Below are 23,602 nucleotides of genomic sequence, written 5' to 3'. Positions count from 1 at the left end.
GCCACCGGTGTTACCCAGCCTGGTGCTATGGCAGGGAGGGGGGGGTCACCCATCTCCAAGTAGGGTCCTTCCTTACCCCAGAGCACCCCTGGCTCTCTCCCAGCATCCCAGGGAGGGCAGGAGCTGCTGCCACCCCCAAACACCCACATCCCTTCCCCTGTGCTGTGTCTGACTCAGGCCCTCCTCCACTGCCCACCCGGTGGGCTCCGGGCGTGGATCCTGGTGGGTCTGAGCCTTACTCATCTCATGCTCTTCCTCCCCTGTCCCCTGAGGGGGGGATGCTCCAGGAGGGTGACGTGTCCCACAGATGGTTGCACAACGCAGCTCCCTCCAACAGGAGAGAGCCGGGGCCATCCCTGGGACCCGCTGCCGGGAGCAGGACCAAGCCTTGGGGAACGGTCCCCCCCTCCCCTTGTCTTGCTTCACCCGCAGAAGCTTCCAGTTGTGGCTGAGTCACTCCCGCTGTAGCTCCTTCTCTCCTTGTTTTGGATGGAAGTTTTCCATGGAAACCCACGCTGGGCCGGGCCGCGGGCTGGGATAAACACGGCTGAATCACAAAGCTCCTTTGGCCAAGAGCTGTCAGATGGCAACAACAGCGCGTGCTGCCTCTCCTGCACCCCTCAACCCACCCCGAATCCCCACCATTCCCACGTGGATCCCCCCTGGAAGCAGATCACAGGCTGGATTTCGGGACCACGTGCTCTCAGAGGGATGCACCGAGAACTCCCAGCCAGGGGGGACACTTGTAGCAGCTCCATCGTCAGCTCTGGGGTTCCACAGGGTCATGGCTGCTGGATATCCCCCTGGAAAATCGATCCCACCCGAGCACAGGGATTCTTGCCAGGAGCCAGGCTGAGGTTTGCACCCCACTGAGCACTGTCCCACTGTGGAACTGGTGAGTTCCTCCCCAGCCTCCATGCTGAGGAGGAGCACGGGAGCTGGACAACCTTCATCCCCGGTGCTGACGGCTGGCTGCGGGCCCGGCGGCTTGGAAGCACCATTGGAAGACAAATCCCAGTGTCAGAAATCCGGGATATTTTTAAGGACTCTGGAAACAAAAGTTAATTCCAGGGGTGTCAGCAGGAGAGCCTTGGCCTTCAAAACAACAACAGCGCAGACAGAGCCCTCCCAGGGCTGGAGCATGGGGTCCGGGAGCCACAGTGCTGCCCATGGGATGTGTCCCATCACCCATGGGATGTGTCCCATCACCCATGGAAGGGACCTGGATGTTACAGCCCATGCAGGGAATGGTTTTCGTGGCCAGCAGCAACTTTTGCTGTGCTAAACACAAGTTGGTTGTGGCTTTACCTGAGCAGTGGTGGGGCTGCCCCGAACTGCCCTTCCTGGAGGTGTGTGGCACATGGCCAGCTGCCATCCACAGCAAAGGGAAAAGCAGGGAGCAAAGGGAATCACTGGTAGGGAATGGAGCAGGACATGGCAGAGCCCCAGTGCCTGGGATACCCCTTTGCTGTGCCATGGCCCCGGGGGCCCCAGCGGCGGCCTGGGACCCCCTGGGTGAGGACAGAGCTGATGGGTGCTCCTAAAGGGGAGCATGGGCAAGGGGCCCTGCCTGGCACAACCCCTGGCTTAGGGGGGACCCAGGGGCACCCATGGGACCCCCCTGCTGGAGTTGCAGCACCCTTGGGGTTCAAAGTCCTTGTTTGGGGGGGGGCCGGGGCCTGTCTCCCCATCCCTGGTGTCCCCCATTCCCCCCCATCCCATCCAGCATCTCCATGGTCACTGAGCCCCATCCGGCCCCATCCGCCGGGGCTCTGGGTCCCCGGTGGCCCCTGCTCGGGGCCCTGCCCGGCCGGTACCGGTCGCTGCCGGCTCCGAGGGCCCGGTGCCCCGCTCTGACTTCGCCGCTCAGGAATCTCCTTGGCCGCTCCGGCCCCGTTGTGCAACCTGCGCCCGCCCCCGGCCTCCGCCCGGCCCGGCCCGGCCCCGCTCAGTCCCGAGCTCCGCTACCGACAACGGCCCCGCTGCCCCCTCCTCGGGCCCCCCCCGCAGCATCCCCGGCGGATACACGGACGGGACATGGGACGGCGGCTCCGCGGAGGGCAGGTGAGGGGCTGCGGTGCCGGTGCTCGGAGGGGTCCCGCCGTTGCCGTTGTCCGAGGAGGAGCCGCTCGGCGCCCGCCCCCCCGAACAGTAAGAGTTGATGTGCGGTGAGCTGCGTCCTGCATGTGAGCTCCTACTGCCCCGGGAGGCGGGCAGCCCCCGACGGGACCCTGACGCTCTCCGGTACCCCCGACGGGTTAAGGTTGGGGGGGGTGGGCTGAGGGTGATGGAGGAGCCGGTGCTGCCCGCGGTGCGAGTCCGCCGGGCCCGGCGACCATGGCTGTAGACTGTTACCCCCCCAGCGGCACAGTAACAATCTAAAGCCACGGTCGCCCGGGCGGCGTCGGAAGGGGGGGGCGGTGTCGGGGGGCGGACACGCACACACACACACACGGAGCCGGTGCCTTGGCGACGGCGAGGAGGCGGCCCCGCCACCGCAACGAGCGCCCGATCCCCACCGCGGCTCGAAGGGGGGGGCGAGGGGTGTCCGGTGCTTAAAGCGGGGGGGGGGTCGGTACCATCCACACCCCCCCTACATCTCCCTCCCCGCCGCCCCCCCGCCCGGTGGGACCCCCCCTACCTGGGCAGCAGCAGGAAGGGGGGGGCGTCCGCCGTGGGGTGTCTGCGGGGGGGGAAAGAGAGAGCGGGGTCAGGCGGGCACCGGGACACCCCCCCCAGCCTCAACCCTTTCCTCTGCCTCCCCCCCCCCGGCGGCGGGGAGCGCTCCCCGACGGCTCAGCACCACGGACAGCTCCTTCCCCCCCCCCCGGCGCTGCGGCGGGGCCGGGGCCGGTGCCGGCGGTGGGTCATGCTTCAGTAGCCATGACTGTAGACTGTTACTGTCCTGTCCCTACGCAGCAGTAAGCAGTCTAGAGCCAAGGTGCCGACGCGCTGACTCGGGCTCTCCTCGACGGGGGTCTCCGCGCTCTTCCGACGGCCCCCCCCCCCACCCCAGCATGAAGGCGATGGAGCCCCGGGGCTGCGGGGCTGGCAGCACCCGCTGGGGAACCCGAGGGGTCTGCGGGACGCTGGGCACAGCGGGATGGGAGGGGGGGTTGTCCCGTCTGGGATGGACCGGACAGGCTCGGGGCGGGGGGAAGCAGGCACCGGTGTCACCGGAGCGGGACACGCACACAGCGGATGCTGTTCCCGGTCCCCGTTCCCGTCCCCCCCCCGCGTTCCGTGGGGCAAGGTGCGGGCGGTCGGGCCCTGCCGTGCTCCCCCCGGGCCGGCTCCGCCCCCCCGGCCCCGCCGCCCCCCGGCCCGCACGTGGGGCTGCGCCAGGCGGTACCGCCGCAGAGCCCCCCCCTCCAGCCCCGTTCTCTCTGGTTCCCCCCCGGTTCTCCTCCCCCGCCTCCCTCCGTTACCCCCCCTCCATCCCCGGGGGTGGGCAGGTGCAGCTCCCGGTGCCCCATCCCGCTCCCGCACCGGGCTCGGTCCCTGCTTACCTGCGGGCCAGCCCTGCCGGTTCCTTACCTCCTGCGGGCCCCGGTGCTGCCGGGGCCGGGCCCGGTTCCCCGCTGCTGCTCCCGGCGGGGGACGGCGCCGGTGGCGGTTGCTGCGCTGTCCGCAGCGCGCGGGGCTTTTATAGGATCGGGCTCGTAGTAACGGGGATCTCGGCTCATTCATAGAAAAGCATCAACCTACACAATGACGTGAGCGCTACGTCAGCGAGGAAATTTAGGGAACGGGAAGACGCTACTATTTATATCGGCGCGGGGGGAGGACGAGCGGCCCGAGCCGGGCAGGGGGCCGGGAGGCACCGGGACCACCGAGACCCCCCCCCCCTTCGTCTGCTCCCCCTCCGGATCCATTCGGTCCCCCCAGTCCCCGGCTCCTCAAGGTGCCCAGCATCCAGCATCCCACATCCCCGTTCCACCTGCCCCAGGCTCGGGCCGTGCACCCATCGAGGCACAAGCAGAGGGTCCCATCACACCAAAGGCTGCGCTGTGGGGCAGCCCCTGCTCCAGACCCTCAGGAGTCCAGAAGAGCTCAGAGCACCCACTGCCCCCCAACCACTGCACTGTGCTGGAGCATGGCCCCATCCCGGCCTTGTGGTGTGACTGTGGGGCTGGTGACATGGGGTTGCTGGAGACCCCCATCATGGGAAGGGGTTGCACAAGTCCTCAGGGGTCCCCACACTCAGGTACTGGCATGGGGGTGGCCCCGTGTACCCCCCATCCGTGGCAATGTCCCAGTGAGCATCTCCAGCCTGCCTGTGGGAATAATCCCCTTCCCTCCAGTGCCACCAGCACCCATGGGTGCCAGCCCAGTGTCCTGCAGGAGGATGGAACAACACAAAGTGGTGTGTGTGTAACGGGGGGTGTGTGTGAATGTAGAGTATTGAGGGAGGACACCCCATTGCTGCACCGGTCTGCTTTGTCCCCCTCTGACCCTCACAGTGGGGTCTGATGAGGGGCTGGGACCCCCACATCCACCATGGTCCCAGAGCCAGATGGGTTCTTGGCTGAGTGAATTCTGCCCTCCCCATCATCCCAAGTACCAGCCCCCCTCAAATGGGGGGTATCCAGGGGGACATGGGGGCATCCTTTCCCCCTCCCTTACGCATCCATCCACACACCCCCTCCCCAATTCCTGCTGGAGCCGTCTGACCTCACTCTGCTCTGGAGAAGCATCATAGCGGTCTCCACAGCAACAGCGGCGTTGTCATTGACAGCAGCATCCGCGCCCGCCAGCATCCGCCGCTGCGCAAGGCCGCACGCTGCTATGGGGACCCAGGCCACGACCCCCCCCCCCTTTCCCATACATACACCCCCAAATACCTACGGAACGACTCAAGGAATGACACCCCCCAAAACCCCATCAGCATCCTTTATCCTCCATCGACTTACTGTGCTTTCCCCTTAGAACCCCCCCAAACTCCTTAAACCCCCTATGAAGGGGATATTAGGGGGGTATCCCCCTTTCCCCCCCCCCCCTTTCCATCATATGCCCGTCGGGGTCCTCCGTTTGGGAAGGGGATGGAGGGGATGGGGTTTGCGCTGCCGCAGCGCTCCCCGCCGCAACCGTGACTCAGCCCCGCATTAGTCAGCAACTGGGGCCCGGCCCACCCGCAACCGGCTGCGTAGCTCCGGTGTTGTGTGTCCCCCCCCGTCCAAAGCCGCTTTATTCCCCCTCCAGATCGCCCCGGTACCCCCGACGCGCACCGAGGTGCGCGTCGGGGGTACCGGGGCGATCTGGAGGGGGAATAAAGCGGCCCCTTTGGGGGGGTGATGGAGAAAGGGGGGGGACACACATCCCGGAGAGCAGCCCGTTGCTGCCATCTCGTGGGCTTTCCACTCGTGACTGGATAATGAAGGGAGTCCCATTCCTTTGGGAATATCGGCTGGATGCGTGTTCTTGTTTGGGTGAGCATCACCGGCAAAAGGAAAGGGGGGGTTGTAGCATCGCATCGATCATCACTTGGAAGGGGGTTCATCGTCCCGTTAAGCGTCACATCATAGGGATGAGATAGCTGCCTGAGAGGTTGCAGGGATGGGGTCCGATTACCCCAGCAGGTATTATCCCACAAGGAAAAGGTCACATCACCCCATCAGTCAGCACCCCATAAGAAAAGGGTCCTATTGCTCCATTAAACATCATTTGGCAGGGATGGGTGTCCCTGTTTGACTGAGCATCACCCCAAAAGGAAGGGTTTTCATCACCCCATCAGGTATCACTCCTTAAGGAAGGGGTCCCATTGCCCCATGAAGTGTCATCCCATAGAGAAAAGGTCTCATCACCTCTCCCCCCTCCAAATATCACCCCACTGGAAGTGTTCCTCTCTCAATTTGGGTATTGTCCCACAATAGAAGTCAATTGACCCACAGTGAAGGGGTCTCATCACCCTATCAGACAGCACCCCACAGGGATGGGGTCCCACTGCTCCATGAAACCACCTTGCAGGGATGGGTTCCCTTGTTTGACTGCCCACAAGGAAGGGGTCCCATTGCCTCCTGAAGCATTATCCCTCACAGAAGGGGGTCTTGTCACCTCTCTTCCCCCCCCCCCCCCCCCCCCCACTGGAAGTGTTCCTCACCCAATTTGAGCATCATTCCACAAGGAAGGGATCTCACTGCCCCATGATCCATCACTCATAAGGGAAGAGGTCCCATCATCCCACCAAGCATCACCCCACAGGGATGAGATCCTCACCTGCTTGTGTGTCACCCAGCAGGGAGGGGGTCCCATCACCCCATCAGGTATCACCCCATGAGGAAGGGGGTTCCATTGCCCCCTCCAGCTGACAGAGACCTCGTTAAGTGCCACAAGGGGAAGTTCAAAGCCATAGGGATCAGGACATCCCAGAGGCCACAGCAAAGACCCTGGAGGTTCTGGTGACCATGAGCCAGGAATGTGCCCTTCAGGTAAAGGAGGTGAATGGTGCCTGGGCTGTGTCAGGAGGAGGGCGAGGATGAGGATGGGGATGGGGATGAGGATCCCTCCCTTCCGCTCAGCGCTGGGGAGGCCGCTCCTGGTTCCCCAGTACAAGAGGTGTGGACAGACTGGAGAGAGCCCAGTGAAGGAGCACAATGAAGATCACAGGACCGGAGCATCTCTCCCATGGGTGAGATGGGGCTGCTCAGCCTGGACACTGGGTCCCTGTATGTACATCCTGGAGGGAGGGTGCAGCGGGATGGAGCCAGGCTCAGCTCAGTGGTGCCCAGTGCCAGGATAAGTGGCAATGGGCACAGATTGACCCATGGAGCTCCTCACTGACCGGAACTGAGCATCTTTCCCTGTGAAGGGTGCACTGGCACAGGCTGCCCAGGGTGGTGGTGAAGTCACCATCCTCGGGGATGGCCAAAAGGCATCTGGGCAAGGTCCTGGGCAGCTTTAGCTGAGGGTTGGGTGATAACTCCTGAGGTCCTCAACCTCAGTCACTGTGTGAGTCTGCACCTGAGCATCCCCTCACGAGAAAGGGCCCCAGCACCCCATGAAATATCACCCTGTGGGGTAGGTACCTTTGTCTGACCGAGCATTTCCTCTCTCCTCAGGATGCCCATTGGGTTCCCATTGCCCCACCAAGCATCACTCCCCAGGTGCATGGCCCCCATTCACCTGAGCATCACCCCAAAAGAAGGGGTCCCCTTGCCCACCCAATGCCATCCCTGCAGCCTGGCTGCTGGAGGGGCTGTTCCATGCCAAGGGGGGGGATCTACCCTTCCCATCACCTCCCAGGGATCCTCTCATTGGGGGCACCCCATCAGTGTCCTGTGTCTCAACCCACTTTGAGCAGGCAGGGCCCAGTGTGAGCATCCCATGAGCAGGGTGGGCATCACCCATTCACCCCCAGCTCAGTGTGTCACGAGCTGCACGGCCTCAGCCCAGCAGCGCAGGCAGAGGGGACACAGGGGCTGCGGTGCTGGGGCCGAGGGGCTTCCATAGCCCAGCTCCATCGGGAGAATGAAGTGTGAGGAGCCAGCGGGGCTGAGGCTGCCGGCGGTGCCGGATGCGGCCCGGCTGGCCAACGCGCCGTAATGGAAGACATGTGTGTGGGCTTTGGGGAGAGGCTGCGCTGGGAAACAGGGCCCTGCAGAGACCGGGGGGCTGTATCCTGTCCAAGAGCCCAGGTCCCACATGAAGCCAGGCATGCGAACGCGATCCAAACCACAGCTGGATGTGAACCGAATCTCCCAGCATCTGGGCTAATTTGCTGCAACTTTGATTGATCGTGGGGAGGGGGCACGGGCGGGAGACGCTCCAGCTCAGACCTCCCAACAGAGCCAATGACTTAACCAGAGCTGGTTCCAATCTGCTCAGCACATTGAGGCGAAAATGCCCCTTTTCTCCCCCCTGCGCCTTCCCATTCCCTGCCTGCAGCCCCGCAGCTCGGCCATTCCCATCCCTCAGGGCTGAGCGTGAGCCACAGGTCATAGAATCAAGGAATCCCGGGATGGAATGGGACCTTAGAGCTCATCCAGCTCCAACCTCCTGCCGCAGGGACACCTTCACTAAGACCAGGTTGCTCCAAGCCCCATCCAACCTCATCCATGGGGACCCCCAGCAAGTTTTGGGCTCTGGGGTTGGGATTCCCCCACACGGTGGGAATGGGGATATCAATTGCTCCACCCCCCTCCACCTGCCCCAATGCCCTGCGGGCACCCATCCACCCCCTGCTTTGCTGGGAGAGGCCGGGAATGGGGGAACCGCTGCCAGAACGGGTGGAAAAGGTGAAGGTTTTTCCATTCCCCTCCCCTCACGCACACCTTGGTGGCTGCCCCAAGGGCTCCGCGTCACTCAGCAGGTAGCAGGGGCAGGCGGGGGTCCCGGCCGGCCCCGGGGGGAGCAGCTGTCGGGGAGCCGCTCGCTGCAGTGATTTATGCAGCTCAGCCCCATAAATTACCGGGACGGAGCCCGCGGGAGCCATCGCTCACAGCGACGTCCAGAGCTCACTGCCAGAACCTGAAACACTTCCAGCCCTTAATTGAAGAGGGGGGGGGGGGGGGGAAACCAGGGAAAACGATAAAGGGAGGGGAGGAAATTAGTGCCCGGGGAGTTGGGATTAAACCAGGGTCTGTAATGAGGGTCGCCCACGTCCCGCTCCCAGGATCCCGACGCTTCCTGTAGGCATGAGCCAAAGATGGGGAGCAGGGAAGGGGGTTTCTGCGTGGTGCCCACAGGCAGTGTCAGCCTCTGCTGGTCCACAGGGTGGTGTCCCATAGCGAGGTGGGTCCAATGGGAACGTGAGGATGAGCTCCAGATGAGGGATGCTGAGCAGGGATGCGGCTACCACCGCCTCCATGCCGGCACCCGTCCTCTTCTCTCCTTCATTCAGGACTGGCCAAATCCTGTCCCACTGAAGGAGCGGGATCATGGAGGGGAACCGCACAGCACCAGGGCCGTCCCCAGCGCTCGGGGTGCCCTGCTCTGGCCGGGGGCTGCCATGGGACCCCCCCATGGGGAGCAGCCGGCCCGGCCGTGCCCTCCTCGCTACTTCGCTCTTGTGCAAGAGGCTGCGGCCGTGAGAAATGAGAAGTGAAAGCGCGAAGCTGCGAGACGCGGTCCCCCCCCCCGAGGCTGCCTCCCCCCCCCCCCCCCCCGGGCCCAGCAGCTTCTTAAGGGATGGAAACGTGGTGCCCCCCCCTTCATTCCCCATCCCAAACCACCGCAAGCCCCCGGCCCACCCTGAGCCGCCGACGCACATCTGGGAGCCAGCGCTGAGCCCCCCCCCCCCCCCCCCCCCCTTTGTGCCTTCCCCCACCAGCAGCAAATTAGGGCCGGCTGCTCCCCCCCCACCCTAAAAACCCCTTCCCCACCTCGCTTGCACCCATTGGGGTCCCCCTTCAGCACCCAGCTCAGCACCCAATGGGTGCTACCCCCCCCCGCCATGGGTCAGCACCAAGCCCCATGCAGCGAACGCAGCAGCCGGACCCCCGCAGGACCCTTCCCCACCGCCCGTCCCGTCGGGTCCCACCGCGCACCTGCGCAGGGAGGAGCGGCCGTCGGTAACGGAGCGCACCGGAGCCGCTAGATGGCGCTCTGCGAGCGGTACCGACGGGGCGGGATGGGGGGGGGACGGACACATTCACCCGGAGCCACCGAGTGGGGCCGGGAGCCCCCGGGGAGCCCCGGCGGGGCGGGGATCGGTGCCTGCGGGCAAAGGGCGATGTCCAAGGGATGGAGACCCCCGAGGGGGCGGCGGGGTCGGGACGGGAAGAGACCGGGATTGGGGGGGGGGGGGAAAGGGGTTCGGAGAAGGAGGAGGAGACCGGGATGGGGAGGGAGGGGAGGGAGGGAGGGGGGGGCCCGGCTTGTCGGTGCCCCGCCCGGGGATGGGAGGAGGAACACCTCCCGCCGGCCCTTTAACAGCCAGCGGCGCTGCTCGGAGTTCAGGCCGGGGTCAGGGGGAGTTCGCAGCCCGGGTTTCACCTCCGAGCTGGCGGCGTCGGGAACCCCGAGGAACCGCGGCTGCTTCTTCCTCCGCCTCCTCCTCCTCCCGTTCCGCAGGACCGGCCGGGAGCGCGGGGCATGGAGGAACAGCAGCAGCAGAGGAGGAGGAGGGTGGAGGGGAACAGCAACCGGCGGCGGCCCCCCCGGGGCTGAGCCATGAGAGTTCACCGAGACCTCGGCTGGTTGGCGGAGGCCACCGGGCGCCCAGGTAAAGGGGAAGGGGGGAACCAAGCGAACCATTAGAGACCGAGACAGGAACACCCCAAAACGCAGCTCCGCGGCCGCTTGGCTTTGCCCACCTGGGCGGGGGGGGGGGGGGGAGCCGGCACCGGACCGGGGGCGGGGAGGGGAGGTCCCGAGGTGAGCGCGGGGGTGTGGAGGGGAGAGGAAACGGGGGCGGGGGGCTCCGGTGGGGGGGGCACCCCCGGCCGCCTCCCGGCACCGGGGCGCATAAGAGACGGGAGGAGCGGCGGGGAGGACCGCGGGGCAGCGGCGCTGCGCAGGTACCGGGGGGGGGCGGCCCCGGGGGGGCGGGCGGGGGGTCAGCGGTGCCGTCCGCAGGTGGTCGGGGGGGGTCCGGGTGCTGTCGGGGCCGGGGCGCGGCGCTGGCGGCGGCTGCGGTGATGTCACTTTCTCCAGAAGCCTCCGGGGGTTCTCACCCCCCCCCCGGTCCCCCCCCCCCCCCCCCCGGCCCGTTCCGAATCGAGCCCCCATATAAGCGGTGGCACCGGCAGAGCGGCCGCACAGAGCGGCCCGGGCGCAGCAGCGAGCGGGGCTGAGCCCCAGACCCTCCCATCCCAGCTCCCCACACACACACACACACATGGGTTGAGCCCCCCGACGTGCGGGTCAAACCGTCCCCGTTCCCCCCCCCCCCTCCACTGCCAGGTCCGTGCGGCGCTGACGGACGGGGCGGTGTGTGTTGCAGGGCGGCGGGTGAGGAGCGGGATGCTGGACGCCATGGAGGTGCCGAGCCACTCGCGGCAGCTGCTGCTGCAGCTGAACACGCAGCGCACCAAAGGCTTCCTGTGCGACGTGATCATCGTGGTGCAGAACGCGCTCTTCCGCGCGCACAAGAACATCCTGGCGGCCAGCAGCGCCTACCTCAAGTCGCTGGTGGTGCACGACAACCTGCTCAACCTGGACCACGAGATGGTGAGCCCCGGCATCTTCCGCCTCATCCTCGACTTCATCTACACCGGCCGCTTGGCCGAGTGCGAGCCGGGCGGCGAGCAGAGCCTGGGCGCCGTGCTGGCCGCCGCCAGCTACCTCCAGATCCCCGGCTTGGTGGCCCTGTGCAAGAAGAAGCTGAAGCGCAGCGGCAAGTACTGCCACTTACGAGGGGGTTACGCGCCCTACAAGCTGGGCCGGGGGCTGCGCGCTGCCACGCCGGTCATCCAGGCCTGCTACTCGGGCACACCGCGGCCCGTGGACCTGCCGCCCGTGGAGCCGTCGGCACCGCTCAACACACAGTGCGGGGAGCTCTACGCCTCGGCTGCCCAGGGCACCCCCCTGCACCCCCACGGGCTGTGCCCCCCCCGAGCGCCACTGCTCCCCCCCCTGCGGCCTCGACCTGTCCAAGAAGAGCCCCACCGGACCCTCTGCCCAGCTCCTGCCCACCGACCGCCTGCTGCCCGCAGAGCCCCGCGAGCCCTCGCTGCCCCCCCGGCACGACAGCCCCCCGGTCAGCGCCGGCCTCCTGGGCGGCCACGCCAATGCCTACAAGGACTCCCCGCCGGGGGGTGAGCCCGGGGGGCACCCGCACGCACCGGACCCGTTCCGCAGCACGCCGCCCTGCGCCGAGCCCCCCCTGCCCCGCGCCGACGGCCGCGAGCTCATGTACCGATGGATGAAGCACGAGCCCCTCGGCCCCTACCTGGATGAAGGGGAGGCGGAGAAGGAGCTGGAGCGGGAGGAGAAGGCCGAGTCACCGCCCGCGGCCCCACAGCCTCGGTACCCCAGCGTGGAGAGCAACGACCTGGAGCCTGACAACAGCACCAGTGAGGAGACAGGCAGCAGCGAGGGCCCCTCGCCCGGGGATGCGCTGGACCGCTACTGCAACCACCTGGGCTACGAGCCGGAGAGCCTGGGCGACAACCTGTACGTGTGCATCCCCTGCGGCAAGGGCTTCCCCAGCTCCGAGCAGCTCAACGCGCACGTGGAGGCCCACAACGAAGAGGAGCTGTACCACAAGGCAGCGGCCGAGCAGGCCGTGCCCTTCCTGGACAAGGGCGGCCCGGGTCTGGGGGACATCCTGCGCCCCTACCGCTGCTCCTCCTGCGACAAGTCCTACAAGGACCCCGCCACGCTGCGGCAGCACGAGAAGACCCATTGGCTGACGCGGCCCTACCCCTGCACCATCTGCGGCAAGAAGTTCACCCAGCGCGGCACCATGACCCGCCACATGCGCAGCCACCTCGGCCTCAAGCCCTTCGCCTGCGATGCCTGCGGGATGCGCTTCACGCGGCAGTACCGGCTGACCGAGCACATGCGCATCCACTCGGGAGAGAAGCCCTACGAGTGCCAGGTGTGCGGTGGGAAGTTCGCTCAGCAGCGCAACCTCATCAGCCACATGAAGATGCACGCGGCCGGCCCCGACGGCAAAGCCAAGCTGGACTTCCCCGACAGCGTCTACGCCATGGCCAGGCTCACCGCCGACCAGCTGGGGCTCAAGCAGGAGAAGGCGGCCGAGCTGCTCTCCCACACCTCGCACTTCCTCAGCGACCCCAAGGCCATGGAGAGCCTCTACCCCTTGGCCAAGTTCACGGCAGAGCACCTGGGGCTGAGCCAGGACAAGGCGGCCGAGGTGCTGGTGCAGGCTCCGCACCTCCACGCCGAGGCCGCCCGGACCATAGAGCGATACTCGCCGCCCTAGCGCCGGCGCGGCCGGGGGGTGAGGAGGCCTTTGGGGTCCCCTCGCTGCCCCGCGTGGAGATGGGGACGGGAGGTGATGGGTGCTCATCCCCCCACCCCACCTGGAGAACTGGCTCCAAGCGGAGGGTTCCATGGGAGCCGCATCCCACCACGGGAGAAGCCGGGAATTCAGGGACTGACCTCGTGGTTCGGTTCCCCCTTGGCACTGCTGGGAGCGGAGCGGGAGCTGTGAGGCTGCATCCCGAGGCTGGGGAGGACATGAGCCCGCTCCTTACCTCAGGGCCACCCCGGGAGAAGGGGGAGGCCGGTGGTGGCTGCCCCCATCATCCCGGCTCTGCCGCAGCGGGACCCGGACTGTGCCCGTGAGTAGTGATCCATGGCTGCCGGCAGCATTCCTATGGGAACGGTGAGCGTGGGGCTGGGTTGTGCCTTCCAAACCCCCTCCTCTATGGCCATGCTGGGAGCGCGGGGACAGCCGGACAGAGGGGGACGGTGCTGGGGGTGCATGGGGGGGTCGGTGGCCGGGGTACCCTCACCAGAGCAAGCACTGAGCTCCCGGCCCGATCCCGGCCCGATCCCAGCAGCCCCCCCCGGTGTTTTCGGGAGCTGGGGCAGGGCCTGTCACAGACTGAGCCCCTGGGCACTGCCCCATCCATCAGGGATGCTCGGGGGGGGGGGGGGGGGACGGACGGGACCCGGCGGCTTCACCCTTGCCTCAAATCCTCTCTTTTATCGTTATTATTTGCCAAAGATGCCCGTCCCCAGCGTGGCTGCACTGGGCAGGGGTGGGGGGGGCACGACAAAGACAAAGCAGTCTGGTTTGTCAGCTATGGGGCTGGGGGGGGCATGGGGAGCAGTGACCTGGGACCCCCCAGTCCCACCTCCTGCTCGGTGTGGGCAGAGCTCCCCCAGCCCTGAGCCCTCTGCCTGGGGCTAATGTGAAGCTTCTCCCCCCATCTCCTTTGCACACGAGGCCCCCGGGGGGGGGGGGGGGGTGTCCCCGAGGCCTCGCAGCCACTGTGCCTTACCCTGAGCTGGCCACTCCTGCCCAGGGTCCCCTGCTGGGGGTCCCAGGGCTGGCAGCACCCGAAGCACAGCTGGCAGCCGCCGGCCCCCCTCCCCCCCCCCCCCATCACGTCCAGTTTGTACATGGGCTCCTTGCCCCTCTTTTTTTAATATAGTCGAAACCAAATGAGCAATAAAGTGACATTAAACGTGCGTGGCCTCATCCTTCTCTTGGCTGGGGGGACCCTGCTCGGTGCTGAGAGGTGATAACGGGAGAGGCCAGGTTGTGTTGGGTGGGTGCGGAGGTGCCCAGAGGGGAGCTGAGGGGCTTTGCTGTGTACACGGTTTGCTTCGGTTGAGGGGAGCAGTGATGAAGGTGGGATGGAGCCGTGGTTATCCATGGGAGCACAGTGTCCTCCCAGTGCCATCCCTGCCCCAACCGCATCCTGAATGATGGCAAAGGAGGGGCCACACTGCACAGAGAAATGTTTAATACTAAAACTGGTTACAACCATCTCACCAAACCAACCTGAACACTGCTCAGGGCAGCAGCCTGGCACTGATGGTCCCAGGCTCTTGTGCCAGCTCCTCGGTGGTACCCAGGCCTCTGGTCCCATGGCTGGGCCTGCGGTCGGTGGCCCTGCAGGTACCCCGGGAAGGGCCTTGCAAAGCAGCCCTGGGGCAGCTCTGATAGAAAACATACATTGAAACCCACCCAGCGGGGAGGAGAAGGCAGAGTCTATGATGTGCTGCTTACAGTGGTGCTGGGCATGGCGCTGGGGTGCGGGTGCTGTGTGTGCCGTGGGCACGGTTCTGTGCACACCAGTTTATGGGCACCCGAAGTCTCTGTCAGCAGGCTCTGCCCTGCAGCACAGACCCTTCCTCGTGGGCAGTGAGGCTGGGGTGAAGAGCAGCACAGGTCAATGAGCACAATCCCAGCTGTCCCCATCGCTGCCGAGGCTCCAGCAGGGATAACGCTGCACTTCCTGATGCAGACACCGGGACCGAGCCACCCACACAGGGAAGGAAAACGCTGGGCTCCATCCTGCTGCTTCCTCCGCCACCTCTGACACTGCATCCCACGGCCGCGGCACCCCAAAGGGTCACTCCCACCCTCTGCTTGTGGGACTGGGGCTTGACAGAGCTCCAGCAGCTCCGGTTTGGGGGTTAATGCTCCCTCTGAGCTTCTGTATCTGGCGTGTAACTGGGCTGGGGCTGGGGCACTTACTGAGGGGACAACGTGGTGGGGCTCAGCAGCACCCCAACGCTGTAGTTTCACCCAGGGATAAGGCCCTTCCCAGCTGCATCCATGGTGAAGGGGCAAATGAAGAGGGGGCCCATCCCAGCCATGGATGTCTCCAGCAGAAGCAGGGTCACAAACATTAAAGGAAGCAAGTGGCAATAAAAGGATGCATGGGACCTGTGGGACAGCTGGCTCTGGGGTCCCTGGAGAATTCTGTTAGCCTCAAGCTGAGTCCTGGGTCAAAAACATGTCTAAAGGGATGAGACTAAGGGGCCTGGGGAGGAGGGAAGGGGCTGGGGTGGGCAGGGGAGCAGGACAGAAAGCAGCTATGGGGGGGACTGGGGGTGTTCAAAGCCTCCCCCCAGCAGAGCAGACAGGGCAATTCACCTGAAAACTAAGCTACAGCGAAAGAAACGAAACCCAACAAGCAAACCCTGCAGCAGGGAGAGGACAAACACCTCCACAAACAGCACCCCATGTGTGGGGTGGGCGCAGCGTGGGGAAGGGGCTGCCTGGGCCACACAGGCAGGAGCAGGAGGGAACCTGCCCTTGATGTCCACGGCCTCTCCATGGGGCACAAGCTACACTAAGCAATCCCAAAGTCCGCGTTGGTGTGTCCCTGGTCTGTGCCCTGTGCAGCTTACCAACCCAAAGAGCCACCAACCCGTGCCTCGAGCTCTCTGCAACCAAGCAAACTAAGCAGGCTGGTGATCCGGGGCTCACCCAAAGCTTCCCTCGCCAGCGGGGCTCACCAGCTCCACGCTGGCACTGCCCAAAGGCCGGTGGGACCCTGAACATCCCAAAGCCTCCACGTGAACCATCCACAGCAATGACCTTCCCGGCTGGTCTGCCCTTGGTGCGGGGGGAACCCCCTTCTGAGCTTGGCCATTCTGGGGTGGGTTGAAGACGTGGCGTGTATTGTTCATGGTGGGCTGGCAGGCGGTGGTGCTGCGGCTGAAGCCGCTCTGCCACCGTTCATAGGCTGTGTGACTTGCTCGGGGGCTACTCGGCCCCTTTCAGCCTTCCTGAGCCCACTTGAGGAAGGTGGGGATGTCCCGCACCGGCACGTTGCGGGTCAATGCTTTGACTCGTAGGTTCCGGTCGTCCGTCAGCAAAACCACTTCCCTGAGCAAATGGATGGGATCATCTGCAATGAGAGAAGGAACAGCGGGAAGCTCAGAACCATCCCACACTGCTGTCCCCATCCTGTGCCCCCCACCTCCTTGTGTGCTGTGCCCTGGGCATGGCAGGGCCACCCCGTACCCCGGCTCCCTGCTCCTTGCCAGCGCGGCTTGGAGACAGCACTGCATCCCAAAGCTGCTGCTCCCCTGCATCCCAAAGCTGCTGCTCCCCTGCATCCCAAAGCTGCTGCTCCCAGCTCTCAGGGCTGCATGAACTGTGATCGCTGGGGCTGGGAAGGCCATCGAGCAGCACCAAGGGTTCCATGCTGCCCGTGCCGTGCACCAGGCAGGGAACAGGAGGTCCCTCTGCCTGAGCCAGGCCAGGAAGACGTCCCGCGACCCTGGCTCCAGCAGGAAGCTGGTGCTATTATTCTGGTGATCTCGTTATAAGATCTAAAACCAGCCCTTCTCTTTTTGTGTGTGTGAAGCTGTTTTGGAGTCGCCACTGACACTGAGGCGTTCCTGCCTGGGGCTCAGCCAGCCAGGGAGGGCTGAAGCCTGAGAAAGAACCGAAGGGATCTTGCCCCCAGATGGATGAGCTGCCCCGCACGCAACGTGCCGGGCTGGGATGTGGGAGCCACGCTTACGTGTGTGCGAAGCAGGGGAAGCATATGGGGTATGTGTAAGCAGCTGGGTCCTGTGACCAGAGTACTGTTCCTATGAGCACAGGAAACACAGTGCCTCCGAGCCAGGACGGGAATGGAAAAAACAGAGTTTATGGGAGCCCAACATGGGCCCAGATTGGCTGCACAGGGAGCGGCAGGACGAGGGGAAGGGGAGCGTGGCCAGGAATGCGGGCTACGGTCACGGTGTTGGGGCTGAGCATGGCAGGGCGAGCACCTTGGCCGGGCCATGGCATGAGGAAGAGGAGCAGGGGCTCAGAGCAAGGCCAGGCCTGGGGCTGAGGGCTGCTGGAAGAGGGATGGGGTGGTTTTACACGGACACTTTAAGAACTGTGTAACAATAAACATCCTCTGCTCCGCGCTGGTGACGCGCCTCCTTGTTACAAACCAGAGGCTGTCAGCTTGTCAGGCCCCATTCCCCATAATCCACATGATTTCAAAATTCAGCATCATTTGCACATAAACATTTGGTGACGGTTTCTCTGTGAATCTGACAAGTTAAGCTGCTAAGAATTCGCACTGACAAATGCGGGTTGATTTCTTGGGCAGCTGCTGATGCGATTCCCATTCCCACTGCTCTGGCAACAGCCTGGGGGATGGCTGATCCCTGCACACGTGGCTGATGCCAATCTGGCACTGGGAGGCAAAAAGGGACCTGGACAGGAGGCACCATGGTTTGGGGGGAGGAGGCTCTGGCTGGCCCTTCATCACTGCTGCCAGCACCACGGAACAGCTCTGTGGACATTTACAGTGGGGTGCTCACAGCCTGGAGCATCCCCAAAGCACAAGTGAGGTGCACATTTGGCAATGCAGTGGGAGGGCCACAGCCTGGGGCTGATGGGAGGCAGGAGGTGGCACCTTGGTGTTGAAAGAGGCAAAATGTGGGAGAGACCATCAGCTCCAAAGAAAAAGGAAGGAGGAGTCTGTGGAATGCAGCAGAGAAGGGACAAAGAGGATGTGGGGATGTCCTACCTTTGTTGGAGGGCATGAAATCCTTGGCCTTGTCATTGCAGTAGTGGAGGCAGCAGGACAGAATCAAGTCATCATTGTTTCCCTGGAAGAAAAGGGCAATGTTACCCTGGCAGGATGAAAACCTCCATCCCCATCACCACAGCTTCTGCACTGGCTCGGGACACCCTGCTAGGGCTGCTCTGAGCCAAAGCACACGCAGCCCACAGGAGCCTGCAGAGGTGGGGACAGAGCCACCCCTTGGCCAGAGCTCATGGACCCCAGAACCCTTGGTTTCCCCACAAGGAGATGATGGCCAAGAGCCTCCAGCCTCTGTGTATGGGATGCTCCTTACCTGCTGGCCAGTGGTGTCTTCACTGCGGAAGGAGATGGACTCCAGCTCGTTGCCTCTGCTGGTCAGAGCCCTCAAGCAGTTGTCCCGGCTCTCAAATCTCTCCTCCAGGAACTCGATGGACTTCCTGGCTCTCTCCTGCACTTGGCGGGCATAGCCTGCAGCCCGGTGCTCCATCTCCGGGCCCTTGGCCAGGCCATCCAGCTCGTTTATCACTTCAAACAGGAAGAGGAGGTACAGTTACTATGGGACAAGGTGCTCCCATGACCTGCTGCTGGAGCACGCAAGTTGCCAAGGCCTCAGGGCCAGGGCACTGGGAGCTGGCTCAGGAAATCTGGGTTCAGCTGCTGCAGTGTCCCTGTGCTCCCGGACTTGGCTGCGGGTCTGGAAAAGCTTTGCTGCCTTCCACCTCCATGGGTCACCTGGCTCAGCCCCGAGGGCACAGGCACCTCGCCCCTGCAGTGGGGAGGAACACTCCCTATGGACACCTCACTGCACTGTGAGACACTGGGAGCATCACTGTGCCCCCTACCCCGTGCTCCTGCAGCACAACCAACAGCACATCCCTGTGTGCTCCAGGGTGCTGGAAAACCACTGCTTCCTGCAGCCTGCTCCTGCCTTGCATTGCACTGCTTGGCTCTGCACCTCCCAGCACCCTGTGCTTGCTTTCAGACACAGAAAGCTGCTGCAGGGTGGATGTGGGAACGGTCACATGTGGGATCCAGCAGCTCCCGCCCCAGCACTGCTTCCCATACAAGTCCTGGCCCCATTTTCCCACCTGTAGCTGCCCTCTCCGGAGCGCTCTCTTTAACACCTCACCCATCTGCGTTTGTGCATCTGTCCTGACAGATGCTGCTCGAAGCAAACCTAAGACTGGGATCAGCAGCTTCCCAGCCTGTTTACCTGGAGCCCACTGGGAGCCCAACCCACTCCAGCCCCCTGAGCCCGGCAGAAGCCTGAGGGACCCCTGCAGAGCTCCATGAGGGACCCACTCTTTGGCACTGGGGCTGCTGGAGAAGCCCCTTGATCCCAGGGGGAGCCAGATGCCAGCGAGGCGGGCAGGGGGATGGATGCAGATGTGCTCAGGAGCATCCCTGGCTGGGAGGGTGCACGCGCGAGGGCTGGTGCGCACGTGTGCGCGAGGCAGGCTCTGCACACACAGTGTGTGTTTTAGCCATGGCTTCATTTCTGAAGATTGTTTCCGAGCCTGGAGCCAAGTCCTGAGTTCAAGTGGGAACTATGCATTCCTTGGGGGTTCGGGGAAGAGAGCTCGGGGTCTGAGGCCTCTCCCCAGTGCTGTGAATCACTGCCCGGGGAGCCTGCGTGATCGCTCTGTTCCATGGTGAGGCTGGCACTCACTGTCTGGGTATTCAAATTAAAGCTGCATGGAGCTGCCTTTGCTCTTTGCTGGCCAAAGACTCTTCTTGCTACCGACCTGATGCTGCCATTTCCACACAATGCACGCCTGGGCCCGGGGTGGGGGGAGCCGTGCAAGAACGGAACATCAAACAGGAAAAGCTGGTATTCCCTCCCGAAATCCGCCTTCCTGCTTCCAAGCTAAACAGGCTTCAAAGGGGAGGCTTGTTTGTGCTTCTGCACCAGGCCTGGCTTCTCCATGGCGGGGTCAGCCTCAAGGAGCACAGAGCAGGTTAAAGAGCAAGAGAAACAAACCCAACGAGAAGCTGCGTGCTTAACCCCTTGCTGCATCCAAGGGAAGAGCAGGGAGGAGTGTCCCATGTGGATCCTTGGTCCAGGGATGGGGCATGGCATCAGGGCCTCTGCTCTTAGCACCCATGGGCTTACCCCTGGGGTGGGTTCTTCCTGCCTGCACCCAGGTCTCAGCACTGATGGCTTTCCTGGAGGACAAGGGGGAATGTGACCCACAACCAGCATGGACAAGGAGTCACTGGTTTCAGGGTACTTCAGCAGTAGGAGATGAGTTACCCTGTGCAGGGAGGCAGCAGGACAGAACACTGGAGGTGCTCAGTCTGCTGCTCCTCCTGTCCATAGCAGGCCGGGATCCTTCTGATCCTTCTGCAGGCTGAGGTCAGCAGCATCTCGGACAAGGACAGGACTGGGGTTTTCAGCTCTCCTGTAACTGCTGCCCCTGGCTGGGGTTTGGATGGGGAAGCCTCAAGACAACCACAGGAAGACACTGAGAGGCAGAGCCATGGCTCGGGGCAAGTCCCAGCTCTCTCAGGTGTTAACACACTCTGCAGCCCTCAAGGCTGCCCAGGCTCTGCTGGTGCTGTTGCCTTCCTTGCCTGCCACACAAAGCCCTGGCACTGCAGTGCCAAGCCATGGAGCTACTTGGCAGCTCCCGTGCTGAGCTGGGCAGGTGGCCAGCCCTGCTCCCCACATCCAGAGGTCTTGTCCCAGGAACCCCTCCTGAGCCAGGCTCTTCACTCCATAGGGAAGGGCAGCAGCTGGATGCTGGCTCTGGGGCAGGCAGAGCTGTCTGCTGGACAGCAGGCCCTGAGAAGGAAGCCCCATCATGGCTTGGAGGGCAGGCACCCCTGTGTGCTGCAGGCCAGGAGATCAGCACAAGCATACACCTCATTACCTGGATGCTGGAGATGCCCATGGGGCAGAGCTGATCCCCAACCTCCTGGGGCTGCAACAGGGATGGGGCAGCCTGCAGGCTGTGTGAGGCTGATCCCTGCTCCTGACCTCTGGGATCATCTGAATGCCAGGCTGGAAGCCGGGACACGCCGGGTGCCGGAGTGACACTGGCCGGAGGAACGGTACCTCCAGCCCGGATCAAACAAGCCCAGCAAAGGCATCCAACCAAATCCTGCCGCCACCCCGGGAGACCACCCAGCAGCAGGGCTGTTATCTGCCAGGGTGAATGTTTACCAATAACGGGAACCAGCTTGTGTTTTACTGCGAGCTTTATAAGGATAAAAAGAAGGGCCGGGCTTGAGCAGCTCGCAGGCGCTGGGACCCAGGCTGGCCGTTCGCTCCGGCTGCCTAAGCCCCAGCTCAGCTGGGATAAGCTATCTGCTCTGATTGTTTAACAATTCCTCTTCCTCGCTCCCTCCAGAATTCCCTCCAAATCCCATTTAACACCCGCTTGCCTCTCCCAGCCCCTGGCACCCCCAAATGCACCAGGAGGAGTTTGTTGAGGGCTGCAGGCAGGAAAGGAGAAGGGAAACATGGTCCTAACGCTGGCCACAGCTGGGATGAGATGGGGACAGAGGCCAGCCCCATGGCAGGAGCCAACAGGCTCCAGACCACACAGGCGTTATGGGCATGGAGAGAGGAGGGGAAGCCCCCACCATAGCACTGGCTCTACTCACCGATGAGGGGCACCACCAGGATGAACTTCCTGCAGTCCAGCAGTGTTATCAAGCTGCTGAGGTGGTCGATGAACCCGTTGGTGTCTGGCACCAAGAAGACAGGTCTTATCTCCAGCTCCATCTGCCTCATTTGACTCTGGTCTTTCAGCACAGCCTGGAGGAGAAGGACACACGGTGAGTAAGGAGGACGTCAGCCCTATGACCTGTGGACTCTGAAAGCAGAAGATGAGCCTGGTGGCACGCACACCTCCTGCAGCAAGGGCGTTGTGTGAAGGAGAGTGGCTGGAGGCTGCATCCATCCCCCTGCACACCTCAAACATCAGCTCTTGCGGAGTTACAGCACATGTGAGTGGGATGGCAAAAGCCTCCAAGAGAGCACAGCAAAACCGGCTCGATGGGGAGCTGGGACCAGCCTTGAAAAGTGGAGGTGTTTTGGGAATTGTCCCATTTGTGGGCTGGCAGTTGCCAGGATCATCAGCATCAATGCCAAGAGACCAACCCTGATAGAAAACAGCAGGGAGAAAGCGGGGCTGGAGGGTGAGGGTTCTGGGGCTCCACATGGAAACAGCTCAAGGCAACAACAGCCAAAACAAACCAGTTTGGGACACACAAGTGCTGCCAAAGGCATCCTAACACGGGGACCCAGAGCAGGCAGCCAGAGGGGAGGTCTGTGGGGTGGGGATGCTTGGCTCAGGATCTCACTCCCTGTCCCACCAGCTCCTGCATGTGCTTTGCCTCTTCCTACTCTATCCAGCTGGGAAACCAGGTGGGTTCCAGCCCTGGAAACTCACAGTCCTGTCCTTGGCTGAGAGCAGAGGTGCTCACACTCACATGGGGAGGGTCTGCTGGGTCTCACTAACAACCCCCCCCGGGGTTGCACCTGGATCTCTGGTCAATGCCAGCTGCCAAAATGGGACCCCAAGAGCTCACATCTTGCTTTTGACGCTGTCGAAGGACTGGGGCTCTTTAGTAAGTCACAGGCTTAAAAAACTCAGGATGCTATTCTCGTGCTTCCTCTGCTTAAAAATAGCTTCCCTGGACTCGCTGTTTGTTGCCTCTAATAGGAACCGGTCACCCACGGAGCACAGCAGCACTGCTGTGGATCACATCCACCATGCAAACCTTGTGAGATTGGGCTTGCACCCACTCTTGTGCCCAATATTATGGGGCACAGGGTGAGGGTCTGAAGCCTCCCAGCCTCATGCCAAAGCTTCGGAGCACCCTGGAATGACGAGCTGCACGGGCCAGCAGTGGCCATGGAAAGAAGTGGTTTTTAATCCATTTCCAAGTGTTGTCATCTGGCTTTAAATCAAGGCAGCTTGATGCTGCCACCTCCCCCAAGTGCTCCAGGCAAGGCAACAACCATAACCTCACCCTCCTTCCGGCAGCACCAGTTTTGGGGCTGCAGCTCCCACCGAGCCCCATGAGCAGGGAGTGTGCCGGGTCCTGCCTGCTGCACATCAGCACGAGGATACACCTGCGCTATGGCACAGGGGCAGCTGTGATGGCACCAGAGCCACCATGCAGATGCTGCCATGGCCAGCCATGTGCCGGATGCCATCCCTGCCTGCACTGTGCTTTCACCAGGGGTGTGAGCATGGAGACAAGTCAATCCTGGCACCTTCACCATGAGGAGAGCAGTAGGTAGGGTCTGTCCCCAGGGTTTTGGGCATGCAGAGGAGACATTTGTCCCCACTGAGCTCCACCAGAAGGGCCCTATGAGCCAATGCAGAGACCCAAATTGAAGCTGCGAAGCAGCTGAAGAGCTCAACGGCCCCAAAACTGCAGGAAGGAGAGGAGAGGGGTTGACACCACGCAAACTCCAACGGGCAACACCAACCCTACAAGAGCAAGAGCTGGTGGCAGACCCAACCCTACAGTGCAGCCCATCTCCCTGACCCCAACAGCTGCCCCTGGCTGGTGCAGACACCCCCAGGAGCCGAGCCCTGGCAAGCAGCTCCCCAACCCCTCCAGGACGGGGTGCAGGGGCAGGAACCTCCTCGTGTGTGGCACTGGCTCCCCGCAGGCCGTACCCTGGCAGCCGCTCGCGACGCCTGTGCCGGCCGTCACGTCCCATTCCGCTTGCCGGGCCGCCCGGTGAGAGAAGGACACAGGATGCGCCG

The 23,602-nt window shown here is 63.4% G+C and overlaps 2 protein-coding genes across 3 annotated transcripts in view; one reads left to right on the top strand and one right to left on the bottom strand.

Annotated features, from left to right (window-relative positions):
- The first annotated feature begins 9,850 nt into the window (after window positions 1-9,850).
- Window positions 9,851-13,498, top strand: HIC1 (HIC ZBTB transcriptional repressor 1). Its single transcript, XM_034068843.1, is given in 3 exon segments — window positions 9,851-10,162; window positions 10,883-11,487; window positions 11,489-13,498. Coding segments are annotated over 3 exon segments (1,998 nt in total). The 5' UTR covers window positions 9,851-10,110; the 3' UTR covers window positions 12,830-13,498.
- An 809-nt stretch (window positions 13,499-14,307) lies between these two features.
- SMG6 (SMG6 nonsense mediated mRNA decay factor) overlaps window positions 14,308-23,602 on the bottom strand; it is a 104,485-nt gene continuing 95,190 nt past the window's right edge. For both annotated transcript variants that reach the window (XM_034068674.1, XM_034068675.1), the window contains exons 16-19: window positions 21,480-21,633; window positions 18,184-18,395; window positions 17,853-17,934; window positions 14,308-16,223 (exon numbers count right to left, since the gene is read on the bottom strand). In XM_034068674.1, the coding sequence (XP_033924565.1) occupies window positions 16,093-16,223; window positions 17,853-17,934; window positions 18,184-18,395; window positions 21,480-21,633 (579 nt within the window). In that variant the 3' untranslated portion in view covers window positions 14,308-16,092. The remainder of the gene's footprint in view (window positions 16,224-17,852; window positions 17,935-18,183; window positions 18,396-21,479; window positions 21,634-23,602) is intronic.

This window comes from Melopsittacus undulatus, chromosome 13 (genome assembly GCF_012275295.1).
Source record: "Melopsittacus undulatus isolate bMelUnd1 chromosome 13, bMelUnd1.mat.Z, whole genome shotgun sequence".
NCBI lineage: Eukaryota > Metazoa > Chordata > Aves > Psittaciformes > Psittaculidae > Melopsittacus > Melopsittacus undulatus.
This window is presented reverse-complemented; position numbering and strand designations above follow the sequence as displayed.